The sequence below is a fragment of the Trichomonas vaginalis genome, chromosome IV, assembly GCF_026262505.1.
Source record: "Trichomonas vaginalis G3 chromosome IV, whole genome shotgun sequence".
NCBI lineage: Eukaryota > Parabasalia > Trichomonadida > Trichomonadidae > Trichomonas > Trichomonas vaginalis.
Window position 1 is genome coordinate 15,680,135 of NC_067206.1, and position 13,167 is coordinate 15,693,301.

Genomic DNA, 13,167 nt, shown 5'->3' on the forward strand with positions numbered 1-13,167 from the left:
GCGGCTTTCTTTATTATTTTAAATTTGCATATTTCCATCAAATGTTCATAAGGTAAAAAAATTCGTTTATATTATTGCAAAATAAAATCTTCATTATCAAAATAATATTAAATGATAATATAATATAATTTATAAACAACTATTATTTAATAAAGTTTAATTGCCAAGGTTCATCTAATTTTTTGATTTTTAATGTTTTATGAATTTTATTTATCATGTATATATCTAATGAAGATTATATATGTAGAAGATAAGTAGCTTAATATGTACGTAAAAATTAATGAAATTTATTTTGAATGTAGAACCGAGCAATTTTCAAATTTTGTGCTTTTTTTGAATTTTCTCGATACCAGATAAGTTGTGTTGGCTAAATAATATATGGATACAATGTGTCTTATAGATGAATATATGCACAAAGTTTAAGAGGCCATTTTCTTTCAGAAACCGAGATTTGTGAATTTTTTCAAATTTTGTGCTTTTTTTGATATTGAAATTTCATTTCATTTTTTTGATGCATATCGATACACCATGCGAACTTAAAGAAAGGCTATCTTATATTGATGCTATGAAAGCTGTCATTGATAACGAATGCCATGCAGGTTGTCCATATCAATTAAAAAAAATCCAAATTTAGGGGAAATAAAATTAAAATTCAGGTGCAGTGCAGATAAATATGAAGCATGTATCTCATTTCTAAAGGATGATGAAGAATATATCCTAACAGAATATAATGGAACACATAATCACAATCAAATCAAAGATGAGACAAAGAAATACCACACATTATCACAATGCTATCGTCGGGTACTTATTAATTTTATAAAACAGGGGGTGATCCGAAAATGGCTCAAATTGAATGCGACAAAAAACTTGATCTGGATGATCCACTTAACAGGCCATCTTTTTTGAATGCATCTTCAGATCAAATGAAAACAATTCAGGAAAAAGGAAATAAAAAGATCAAAGGTATTCAAAAGTACGATGATAATCAATTCAAGTCAACTCAATTATTTAAGGGTATCAAAGAACAAGAGTCACCAAAAGATTTAATTTATTTCGATGTCGATAATTACAACAAACCAAAGAAATTAATCTTTTATTATGCTTCTTTCAAATTTCTGGACATAATCAAAATTGTGAAAGAGCATTTTATTGATGCAACCCATTCATTACTTGAATTTAAAATGTTGTTTTACATGATATCAGCCAAATTTCCAAATACACATGCATTCCCAATTTTTCAATTTGTCGTTTATCCAAACACTTCAGAAAATATTGCATTCTGTCTCAAGGCATTTTTTAACTGGGCAAAAGTAAAACCAAAATATTTTATGTCAGATTGTGCACAAGAAATCGAAAATGCGATTATCAACTCTTTTCCAGAAGTTATCCTTCATTGGTGTGCAGTTCATGTAATGAGGGCGTTCAGAAAAAATTTGAAAGATTATGCATTTGAGAGTTCAGACAAATTGATATTAGATACAAAAATGAACTATCTTGCATACGGCAGAAATGGCAAGAAAGAATGGATTGAACCAACGTTCAAAAAAATTCTGGAAATAGCCGAAAAATTCCCAGAATTTTCAAAATACATACAAAATCAATGGATATCAAACCAAGAAAGATGGACAGCCGCTGAAAGAGATGAAAATTTAGCTCTCACAAATAACATTTCAGAATCGATTAACAAAAAAATTAAATATTACTACTTTGGCGGAACAATTTTCATGAGATTTGATCGATTTGTGATGAAATTAATCGATTTTATCGTTCCTTCATTTTATTACAGAATTTCTCAAGATATAAGGCTCAGAGACAAAATTCCAAATCCGTTGCCATCTGAAAAAAAGCCAAAAAAGTCTACAATCAGACTGGATACAGAAAAATGTATAATGCTCACTGATAAAATTAAATCGTTAATAGTTAACTCATCAGCAAACTTAAATACGCTTCAATTGGGTTTAGATGACCTACTTGATAAAGTTGTCAAGGCAGCAAAGGTTCAAAAACGAATGACCCAGTATTTTTCGAAATTAAGTATCCCAATGGAAATCAAGCTTAGTATTCTCACGCAAATTACAGAATTTGGATGCAATACCCCTCAATTCATTGTTGAGAATGCCAAGTCTTTTCAAGATAAAATTATTACAGATTTCCACCTTCAAATTTATACAACATTATAAAAATTTATGAATAAAAACTTGATATAAAATAACATTTTTATTTTTACTAAGAAAAAAAGGTTTTTGATAATAAATTTATTTTATTTCGAAAAAGTAGCAATAATCGTAAAAGGGTATTGATAGGCTTGCTAAAGTAACTAATTTTAGCTGTCAAATACTTTTGTATTTTGAAGTAAATTAGTATAAATTTGTTTTTACTTTTATTTCGAAAAAGTAGCAATAATCGTAAAAGGGTATTGATAGGCTTGCTAAAGTAACTAATTTTAGCTGTCAAATACTTTTGTATTTTGAAGTAAATTAGTATAAATTTGTTTTTACTTTTATTTCGAAAAAGTAGCAATAATCGTAAAAGGGTATTGATAGGCTTGCTAAAGTAACTAATTTTAGCTGTCAAATACTTTTGTATTTTGAAGTAAATTAGTATAAATTTGATATTATTTTAACTCCCTTTGAAAACCTCAATTTTCCATACAGAGGGAACGGGAATAGCATCCAATATTCCCTGAGAATGGTTGCGCATTCTCAGTTCCCTCTATATTTCGAACGAAGCTCTCATCGGTCTTTTTTTTAATACTAAACGTTTTTTCCCTGTCACTTTTAGCTAAAATTTGGGTTTGCCTTGTTTTGTATGCATTTAGTACACCTTTATTTTTGATTAAAACTATAAAATTTTTATTCCTTATATAATAAATAGTATATGTTACATAAACATGAAATTCAATAGCATTCAATTTTGGATTTTTTAGATTTGGTAAATTTTAGAAGAAATAAAATCAGCAATCAAAATAAAGAAACTTTTTTTGTATCTTCTATGATTACCTTTTGGTACTAAATTTTGCATTAATAAGTAAATTATCTGTATTATTCTGTGAGCACAAGCCCTCAGTTATGCTGGTAGTGAATGATGAATCGTCATTTTGCGAAGAGAACGCGATTATTAAGGTAATTTTGAGAATTGTCTTGAATTATTTAAAATTAAAGTTAATTGAATAGGTAGGAAACTAGCCTTTGCTAAATTTGTATAATATGACCTTATTCTAGTTGGATCTGAGAATATTTTGCTGAAATAATAAATTATATCGCCGATTTATGAAAATTTCTCTGTTGGGACCGACTCGCTGAAACGTATTAGTGTTAATGGTAACTTGTCTGAATTTTCAAATTTTTTCGAAATCCAAAAAATCACAAACAAAAGCATCAAAATTAGATTTGCATTTAAGGTTTTCTTTTTTTTGGAAAATAAAAATATTTTTCCCCAATAAAGTTTATTTTTACTTTTGAGAGGAATAGAAACGTTATTTTGGAATTTTGAAACAACAGAAATGTTCCATTTTTTAATTTTTGATTGAACCGTTATCCATTGAAAAACCTCGATTTTAAAATGTTATTCCAAAATATTCATCTAATGATATAGTATATATTTATTAATTATTACTTTTTATTCAATTTTCACTTTTGGCGGGATTTCATTTTTTTTTTGTTGTATGGGCCATATTGTTCACCCAAAACGGAAAACAAAGGCAATGCATAACATTTTACTCCACGAATGTCGTCGACTCTCAGCGCGACAGATGCTTGGTGCTTGCATAATGACCGGAATGCCATATACAAAAGGTGCTCGCTTTCTTTCTCTTTGTGGAACTAAGCCCCCTGTGAAGAGTGGTGTCATGAGACAACAGAGATTTTGTGACGATAAGATTAGAAGACTTAAAAGTATTTCCCTAATGCTGTCGAGAAAGTCCTTCAGTGGTTACTTATCCATTGATGCAAGATGGACGCACAGGCGAAACTCGCCAAGTTGTACAGTAACTGCGCTCGATGCTGTCACAAAAAGAGTTCTTGCATGCGTGAACATCAACCATATTGGTGGAAACAGACAGCATGCTCAGTATTCCGGAGCTTCCAACAATATGGAAAGTGCTGGAACTCGAATCATCTTGAAGCAATTAAAGAAATACAATATCTTGAAAGATGTTAAAGAGATTATCAAAGACCGAAATTGTTTCGTACCGAAATGGCTCACAAAAAAGTGACAGAAAACCTTAAATTGCGCGGCAATTTTAATTAAAAAAATAAACATTAATTTTTGTGATTGATATTATGCATTTTATTTATATTATATAAGATTTAAATTTAGGGGAAAAATTGGAAAAAAAATAAGATTGGAAGTCTTTAGGTAAGAAGGAAAGGGCAAGAGATATATAGTGTACCTATATACCTCTTGCCCTTTCCTTCTAAGTAGAAAATGGGAGAAACTTTGTCCGCATCATCAGTTATGCGGACAAAGTTTCTCCGATTTCTAATGGGAATTGCAGGCTATGAGGCACTGATATATAATCAGTACCTCATAGCCTACAATTCCCCTTATTAGACTTCCAAACTTTGAGTTAATGTCTTGACATTAACTCAAAGTTTGGAAAACTTCTCGTAAGAATCAATCGTCAAAAACCTCGATTGCAGTTATATTCATTGTGTTAAAATTTGATTTTTTGAAATTTTTTATAAATTAAATTTTTATATAACATAAAGCGTTATGAATTAGTATTTCCATATGAATTTTATCTCGAAAATAGTAATTCTGTACAGTTATATTTCGGTTAATTTTGGAAATTTCTAGGAATACTTTAAGATAGTATGATTATATATAACTCTGCCTTCATGATTTATTTTAGCTTTCGCGCAAATATCAGTTAACTTAACTCCATTATTTGATTTTGTGATGGCTTCACAAAGCCAATCAATATCAATCTCTTCTGGAGAATGTCTTCTCATCTAGAATATTTTCAATACTTTACATACAAACATTTTTATTTCTAAAAAACTTTTTAATTTTTTCTAGGATATATGAATGAAAATAGTTAGAACAAGATTTTGAAGCTCAAAACATTAAAATTATTAAAGATTTGTATAATATGATTAAAAATGGGAAATAATATGAGGCAATATAAAGGAATATGAATATTAAATAAATATATCTAAATAGAAAGAATCAGAAAAATCAAATTATTGGCGCCAAAAATGTCACTTTTTTGTGAGCCATTTCGGTATGAGATAATTAAAGACCGAAATAACAAAAGTGTCTCTGTCTTTAAAGAATTTGGCGTCTCTCATCTTGAAAGATTCGATCCAGGTCATGTATCAAAAAATATCTCAAAAGATTTTACAAAGTTCTCAGCTTCTCATAATACAGTTGAAGTTTTCAACGACAAGACTCAGAAGATTGAAAAAATAGAGAGACCTTTCTGGGGTCTGAATGCAAGCCTAAGTATGTGGCTTTGGTCATGTTTTGCCGAAGAAAATATTGACAAACGTACGAAAATATGGGAGGATTGTGTCTACCATTACGTAGGCAATCATTCTTTTTGCGAACCGCACAATTACAAATGCTTTGAATGGCAAAAAGGTGTCAATTCGATCCAACTTCAATTCATGCTCTATGACTGGGTTCACAAGTGGACACCCATAGTTTCCAAAGTTTCTTCCATTGGATCTACCTGCATGAATGAAGCGTTTAACTCCAAAATTGCATGCTATTTGGACAAATCAAGAGCCTGGAAGAACATTAACATTAGAGTTAACGTTGCAATCTTAGAATGGAATGATCCAGAGCATTTTCTCGGAGATATACAAAAAGCATTACATCTTCCCCCACTTCCAGAAGATTGTGTCAAACCATTTGAAGAGAATTGTTACTCCAAAATGATATTGAAACAAAAAACTGTTACAAAAGGTTCTAAAAAACAGAACAAATACAAAAAATCCATTCAGAGTGTACCAGGAGGAGATTATCAAGTTTTCAAGTCCGAATGGGAATCAGAAGACGAAGACATTGATGACTTTGATTAACGAAAATTACATTTTATTTATTGTTTTTGTTTTTAATTAAATTATTATTATGCTCATTTTCTTATTTTGATTTTTTCTCATTATGATATAAATAATTTATTAATGCATTTATCCAATAATTATGCTATGATATTTTTATGCCTTATTTCATTTCTCTTATATTTGATAATCTGGTAAAATATAGTTCAGACTATAATCATTTTAGATTATTGATATATTTATATAGGTTAGAATAAAATTAGTTTCATTTTCTACTTTTATTTTGAATTAATAATTTATAATATCAAATATTATGGCGTAACCTCTCCTTTAAAATATAGATATATATAGGCCTATAGAGTTTATTGGCACTCTCAAAACTCTAGAATTTTGAGTTTACTATACCCTTAACAATTTCATAAAAATGATAATTAAATCCGGATAATCACTAAATAGATTTATTAACATATTTTGAATGGGTATTGTTATCAACCTAAGCCTTGCCTATAATCGATAATATTAAAAATATAATCGAAAATTTTGAGGCTCCGCTGCCGCTCCGCCTAAAGATTTTCGATTATATTGGAATTCTTTTTCCTTCAAAATAGTGATGTACTTTTGGAAGATAATCGATGATTTTTGCAAAATGTTATTCACTTTTGCGGTTTGGAATTTTTGGGAGGGAACAGGACAAATTTGCCACACGGCACTTTTTAAAAAAATTAATGGAGCGGAGCGATACTCTGCTGCAGGAGCCCCAAGGCTCCCAATCATTACGAAAGGGAGCCTCAGGGCTCCTGAGAATCCATCAGCAGAGGCCTTTTCATTTGGCCTCTGCTGATCAAAGATTCGGCGAAGCCATTCTTCGTCTCAGGAGCCCCAAGGCTCCCAATCATTACGAAAGGGAGCCTCAGGGCTCCTGAGAAACCTCTTTGAGAAGGTTTTCTTTAAGAAAACCTTCTCAAAGATGATTGTCAGCATTCACTCAAAATCTACCAAGAGTTTCAAAGTTTCAAATCTATCTGAAATGAAGCTTTGAATCTCTTGTATATCTAATTGTAGAGGTACCTTTTCAAAATGTCTTCTATTGATTAAATTTAATCAGTAAAAGTCATTTTGAAAAGGTACATCTCTATAATTGCTATTGAGCATTCACTCTTGGAACCTTGGAGCTCTTGTGTAGTGCATGAAAATTCCAAGATTCTAGCATAAAACATATATCATAGACATAATTTCTTCTGTAATAAACAGAAATTCATCAAAAGTGACAGCTCTCAATTTTTTGACATTTGTAAATTCTAAATTGAATGAGAAAAATGAAATAATACTAAGCATAATACAATATTCTAGATTTAATTATAATTAGGAAAAAGTTAGTTTTGAGAGTACTTTTCATAGGCATATAGAATGAAATCTTCTGAAAAATAATATCACATAAACTCATATTATTTTCTAATATATAACTATTTTATATAAAAATCAAATTCAATGATCTTAAAAGCGAAGGATAAACCTCAAAATTTACGAATATAATGAGTGGGAATATAATGCTTATCTATCATAAAACCATATGAAATATCAATTTTTGCTTTACGCCTAATTTTGACGACAATTAGCAAAAAATGTTAAATGTTAACACTCAGTCCATTTGAATATGAAAAATAAAATTGACTTTGATTAAATGTTTTTATTTATCATGCAATTCTTCTTGCGACCAAAGATTTGAATCAAATTTCAAAAAATAAGATAGCTTAAAAAATAATATACGGTAGTGTTTACTAATAGATGAATAGTATATAAATTCTATTAAAATGGATTTGATCCAAAAAAATATATAAAATTTGATCATAAATAAAATCGTTTTAAATTACTTCTTCATTTAAATTATAACAATTATTTTTGGTTTTATATTTTTTTGGATCAAATCCATTTTAATAGAATTTATATACTATTCATCTATTAGTAAACACTACCGTATATTATTTTTTAAGCTATCTTATTTTTTGAAATTTGATTCAAATCTTTGGTCGCAAGAAGAATTGCATGATAAATAAAAACATTTAATCAAAGTCAATTTTATTTTTCATATTCAAATGGACTGAGTGTTAACATTTAACATTTTTTGCTAATTGTCGTCAAAAATTAGGCGTAAAGCAAAAATTAATATTTCATATGGTTTTATGATAGATAAGCATTATATTCCCACTCATTATATTCGTAAATTTTGAGGTTTATCCTTCGCTTTTAAGATCATTGAATTTGATTTTTATATAAAATAGTTATATATTAGAAAATAATATGAGTTTATGTGATATTATTTTTCAGAAGATTTTGTGTTCTTCTTCAAAATTTTATTTTTTTATTAAAAAGAATCTTTACAAAATATACATTTACTTTAATTAATATTTAAAAACGTGCTCTATCAAAAGTTCCAAAAATTCAATATTTTAGCTTTTCTGAGGTGTCACTTTTGATGAATTTCTGTTTACAACACTTCAAATATAATTTAAGGTTATTTTTAAAAATCAGAAAAGCGTAATTTAAGGTTATTGAAAAAGTGACACTTGGCAAATTTGTCCCGCACTCTTTTTGGGAGACTCCCTTCGGTTGCCTCCAAAAAATTCCAAACCGCAAAAAAGCTGAAAATCACTTTAGCATAGTATTGACTGAAGAAAAAATTTAAATGCTTACTTTAATTTTTTTTGTCGTCATCACTATTCCAAAATCTAAAGAGTCCTCTAGGGTTGCAATCTTGGAAGAAAAGTGCGGAATTTCCAGACTCCAAAAAATAATCTTCTTTTAGACGATTAAAAAATATTTTTTTACTATAAAATTTGCCAAATCAAACATTTTTGGATTTTTTACTCCATTAGATGCATTAAGAAATTACAATTAAATTTTATTTTGGTCTCAAAATCACAGATTTTACTAATATCCTTGTAACTGTTTTATTTGATTCTTCTATCAATAAAAGAATCTAATAGTATTGATTTAGAATCTCTATTTTTCATCAAATTATTCTAAATCTTTTTTGATCTGTTAATATATTTCTATTAATTTCTATCTCAGATCAATATAAAACCCCAATAGATTCTAATTTCATTGTTAACAAGTCTTTTTAAGTTTATTAGATTTATGCATTTTATTGTTATAGGAATGGATCTTCTCTGCTCTAATGTTGAAATATTGCAGCTATATATTTTTATTTTGTTTAGATTTATGGTGTTTTATGAATATATATATATATTTAAATTTAAATTAAATGTTTATTACTTAAATGTTTCTTCATTTTTCTTTTAATTTTCCTTGTTTTGTGATGTAATAAACATCATAACATTTCTTTCCAACTCTTGAACCTTCTCAAAGAACAACTCAGGATCAATGCCATGCTCGTCGACAACTTCCAATACGAATTTGAGATTTTTCATAATCTCTTGGCGAAGGAAATCAGCGTCAATTATCCTTTGTTCCTTGGATTTTTATAATAAATAGACAACTGCCTTACTTTTGTCATTGTTGAAAGCATTGACCCTGATCAAGAACGATGAAATTACTCTTGCCATTATGTTAAGGAAGAAGTCATCGATCCTCATATGTTTTTTGCCCAAAAAGAAGGAATACTTCAATTGCTTGAAATGCGATTCTGCCATTATTGGTGGAATCTCCTCCATTCCTGTACTGCGCCATCCAAAGATGAAGGTATGGCTTCCATTGCTTGTCAAAATAGATCTGTGCTTGTGGTTCTTCGCCGAAAATTTCGCAAATATTGTCGTAAGCAGCCTGAGATTCATGAGCATCAGATGTTCTGAATACAAGGAAATCCATAAGAAGATAAAAGTTAAAAAATTTTCGGTGGAGAGGAATTTCTGTTGGGTTTTTGGCTTTGAAATTGCAGGAACGACATGGATCCCGCACCAATCAAGCACAGTCTGCGCTTAAATGAGTGGGCCCATGATTAAGCCACTGAAAATACATCACCAAAAAATACTGGAAATTGTTTGCGGTATCGGGGAAGCAAAGAAAATAAAAAAGTGTGATTTTGAGACCAAAATAAAATTTATTTGTTGTAGTCTTTAAAAAAAGAATGAAAAATGTTTCAATTGAAGAAGAAGTTTTTTTAAAGGAAAATGATTTTTAGGTAAAACCATTTATAATCATATAATGAACATAAATCATTTGAAAACCATTGAAAATTTTGAAAACGAGGGATTTGTTCTGGAAGATAATTTGAATGGTTTATTTTATTCCGTGCCCCAAGAAGTTGGCCAAATTTTAAAGAAAATGTATATTATCATGTTTCTTGATGTTTATGTTTAAAGCATCACAAATAATTCACAATAGATTCAATTTTTACTTCATTTTTCTAAAAGATTGGCTAGGATTCTTCATGGCCAAATATTTGAAAAACATATTTGTAAATACAAATGATCCGGATTATAAATTACAAATGTCTTGACTGAATGTCAGAGGCTTGGCTTGACACCAGTTGGCTTTATTGGTGACAATTTGAGAGTTCAGTTCTCTGCATTTAACACATTTGCAGAAAGATGCAATAATATAGCAATGTCATGCGGCTGTCATACACTTAATTTAGCCTTGACAGACATACGCAGGGAAAACGACGAGTTTGAACATTTATGCGCTATTGTGGAGATTGTTGCTCACTTATTCAACAAAAAACCCATTAAAACGTACTTCTACTACTCCATACCCCTTCCAGTAGACACAAGATGGGTCATATTCTTTGATGTTTCATTGTGGATTGTACAACATACTAAAGAAATTCTTCAGTTTCTTCAGCATCCACAGGTGCCAAACATCAAAGCATTGCACAAATATATACCCATGATCCTGGAAGTTGTCTTCGAAGCAGCACCGAAATTAGTTATGCTGCTTCTTCCAATCAAGCTTCTAATGAACGTGTTCGAAACGGATAACTCCTCAACCACCCAAACCACCTCCACCTCCTCCACTCACCAACCACCCAAACCACCATACCCCAACTCCCAACTCCTCAACCACCCAAACCACCTCCACCTCCTCCACTCACCAACCACCCAACACCCCTCCCAACTCCCATCTCAACCACCCAACACCCCTCCATATCCCTTCACTCACCAACCACCCAACACCCCTCCCAACTCCCATCTCAACCACCCAACACCCCTCCCATATCCCTTCACTCACCAACCACCCAACACCCCTCCCAACTCCCATCTCAACCACCCAAACCACCTCCACCTCCTCCACTCCTCAACCACCCAAACCACCTCCACCTCCTCCACTCACCAACCACCCAAACCACCTCCACCTCCTTCACTCACCAACCACCCAAACCACCTCCACCTCCTCCACTCACCAACCACCCAAACCACCATACCCCAACTCCCAACTCCTCAACCACCCAAACCACCTCCACCTCCTCCACTCACCAACCACCCAAACCACCATACCCCAACTCCCAACTCCCAACTCCTCAACCACCCAAACCACCTCCACCTCCTCCACTCACCAACCACCCAACACCCCTCCCAACTCCCATCTCAACCACCCAACACCCCTCCCATATCCCTTCACTCACCAACCACCCAACACCCCTCCCAACTCCCATCTCAACCACCCAACACCCCTCCCATATCCCTTCACTCACCAACCACCCAAACCACCTCCACCTCCTCCACTCCTCAACCACCCAAACCACCTCCACCTCCTTCACTCACCAACCACCCAAACCACCTCCACCTCCTCCACTCACCAACCACCCAAACCACCTCCACCTCCTTCACTCACCAACCACCCAAACCACCTCCACCTCCTCCACTCACCAACCACCCAAACCACCATACCCCAACTCCCAACTCCTCAACCACCCAAACCACCTCCACCTCCTCCACTCACCAACCACCCAAACCACCATACCCCAACTCCCAACTCCTCAACCACCCAAACCACCTCCACCTCCTCCACTCACCAACCACCCAAACCACCATACCCCAACTCCCAACTCCTCAACCACCCAAACCACCTCCACCTCCTTCACTCACCAACCACCCAAAACCTCAATCGTTGACATTTATCCTTATACACAATCCGCTATGCTCACTCTTGCCAGAATCGTTGATGGTCAGGAATATCTTATTCCGATTTCAGAAATTTATCTCTGTAATCAGAACGCTCGTAATAAAAGAGATCTTCTTTGTAATGCTAGTTAGTATCTAGTAATTGGGTACCAAGGGTCTACGCCCCTCGGAACCAAAATTACTAGAATTTACAAAAACCATTTGACACGTAAAATACATTTGACATTTACAAAAAATAAAAAAATAATTTTTTAAAAAATAAACTTAAAAATTAACGTTAAAATTTTTGACACTTTACAAAATAAAAAATAATTTTTTAAAAATAAACTTAAAAATTAACGTTAAAATTTTTGACACTTTACAAAATAAAAAATAATTTTAAAAAAATAAACTTTAAAAAATTAACGATAAAATTTTTGACACTTCACAAAATAAAAAAATAATTTTTTAAAAATAAACTTTAAAAAATTAACGTTAAATTTTTTGACACTTTACAAAATAAAAAATAATTTTTTAAAATAAACTTTAAAAAATTAACGTTAAAATTTTTTTATTTATTTTTTTATCATAGATTTTAACACCCAGAGTAAAAATAAAAAAATAATTTTTTTAAAATAAATTAACTCAAAAATTTTTTAATTTCTGTATATACTAAATTTTTCATAAATGATAAAATTAATTTTAGGGTAGAACTAACCCGATATCTAACCTCATTTCTAACCTTGTGAATTTTCAACAGTAAATATGCTGGCATGATTCAGGAATGTCATCGCTGCTGTCTTCAAACTCTTTTATAGATTCATACCATAAACGAGCTACGCGGCTTCATCTGATTTTTCGAATTCTTCTAATTTCTTCTTCAGTTCTGCTATGTTATCTTCATATAATTTAATCTTTCTTAATATTCCATCTTTATTTAATGGCTGCTTAATTTTTCTAAATTGAACTCTACCATCTTTCATTTGATGAACATAAAAACCTTCTGGAATAGTTCCTGATTTAATGTATTCAACTAAAAACTTTTGTTTTGTTGCTTCAGTAATTTTAGTACTCATTTTATTAAAAGTAAAAAATAAAAA

The 13,167-nt window shown here is 31.4% G+C and overlaps 6 protein-coding genes across 6 annotated transcripts, besides 14 other annotated features; 4 read left to right on the top strand and 2 right to left on the bottom strand.

Annotated features, from left to right (window-relative positions):
* Positions 1 to 2,802: part of a mobile genetic element that runs on past the window's edge.
* On the top strand, positions 1,332 to 2,183 carry TVAGG3_0100930 (MULE transposase domain-containing protein; the record flags this gene model as incomplete). Its single annotated transcript, XM_051222792.1, has 1 exon — positions 1,332 to 2,183. One exon carries the CDS (start codon positions 1,332 to 1,334, stop codon positions 2,181 to 2,183), a length of 852 nt encoding a protein of 283 aa, XP_051107778.1.
* Positions 2,773 to 2,802: a terminal%2Cinverted (terminal inverted repeat of MuDR-3_TvMULE3 transposon ID:TVAGG3_0100920).
* An 865-nt stretch (positions 2,803 to 3,667) lies between these two features.
* Positions 3,668 to 4,216, top strand: TVAGG3_0100940 (zebrafish ch211-108c17.2-related family; the record flags this gene model as incomplete). The annotated part of the gene is made up of 1 exon (XM_001307149.1): positions 3,668 to 4,216. One exon carries the CDS (start codon positions 3,668 to 3,670, stop codon positions 4,214 to 4,216), a length of 549 nt encoding a protein of 182 aa, XP_001307150.1.
* A 152-nt stretch (positions 4,217 to 4,368) lies between these two features.
* Positions 4,369 to 4,571: a mobile genetic element.
* A 630-nt stretch (positions 4,572 to 5,201) lies between these two features.
* TVAGG3_0100960 (uncharacterized protein) lies at positions 5,202 to 6,029 on the top strand (the record flags this gene model as incomplete). The annotated part of the gene is made up of 1 exon (XM_001307148.1): positions 5,202 to 6,029. The coding sequence occupies one exon, from the start codon at positions 5,202 to 5,204 to the stop codon at positions 6,027 to 6,029; it is 828 nt and encodes a 275-aa protein (XP_001307149.1).
* A 364-nt stretch (positions 6,030 to 6,393) lies between these two features.
* Positions 6,394 to 6,415: a mobile genetic element.
* Positions 6,394 to 6,415: a terminal%2Cinverted (terminal inverted repeat of Kolobok-1_TV transposon ID:TVAGG3_0013400).
* A 274-nt stretch (positions 6,416 to 6,689) lies between these two features.
* Positions 6,690 to 6,723: a terminal%2Cinverted (terminal inverted repeat of MuDR-4N1_TV transposon ID:TVAGG3_0100980).
* Positions 6,690 to 7,247: a mobile genetic element.
* A 2-nt stretch (positions 7,248 to 7,249) lies between these two features.
* Positions 7,250 to 7,286: a mobile genetic element.
* Positions 7,250 to 7,286: a terminal%2Cinverted (terminal inverted repeat of Banshee-A3 transposon ID:TVAGG3_0100990).
* A 1,177-nt stretch (positions 7,287 to 8,463) lies between these two features.
* Positions 8,464 to 8,501: a mobile genetic element.
* Positions 8,464 to 8,501: a terminal%2Cinverted (terminal inverted repeat of Banshee-A3 transposon ID:TVAGG3_0101000).
* Positions 8,502 to 8,594: a mobile genetic element.
* Positions 8,566 to 8,594: a terminal%2Cinverted (terminal inverted repeat of MuDR-4N1_TV transposon ID:TVAGG3_0101010).
* Positions 8,595 to 9,304: 710 nt separating this feature from the next.
* Positions 9,305 to 9,833: a mobile genetic element.
* On the bottom strand, positions 9,588 to 9,833 carry TVAGG3_0101030 (MULE transposase domain-containing protein; the record flags this gene model as incomplete). The annotated part of the gene is made up of 1 exon (XM_001307147.1): positions 9,588 to 9,833. One exon carries the CDS (start codon positions 9,831 to 9,833, stop codon positions 9,588 to 9,590), a length of 246 nt encoding a protein of 81 aa, XP_001307148.1.
* A 627-nt stretch (positions 9,834 to 10,460) lies between these two features.
* TVAGG3_0101040 (ribonuclease H-like family) lies at positions 10,461 to 12,227 on the top strand (the record flags this gene model as incomplete). The annotated part of the gene is made up of 1 exon (XM_051222793.1): positions 10,461 to 12,227. The coding sequence occupies one exon, from the start codon at positions 10,461 to 10,463 to the stop codon at positions 12,225 to 12,227; it is 1,767 nt and encodes a 588-aa protein (XP_051107779.1).
* A 676-nt stretch (positions 12,228 to 12,903) lies between these two features.
* TVAGG3_0101050 (uncharacterized protein) lies at positions 12,904 to 13,143 on the bottom strand (the record flags this gene model as incomplete). The annotated part of the gene is made up of 1 exon (XM_001307146.1): positions 12,904 to 13,143. The coding sequence occupies one exon, from the start codon at positions 13,141 to 13,143 to the stop codon at positions 12,904 to 12,906; it is 240 nt and encodes a 79-aa protein (XP_001307147.1).
* Between the last annotated feature and the right edge of the window lie 24 nt (positions 13,144 to 13,167).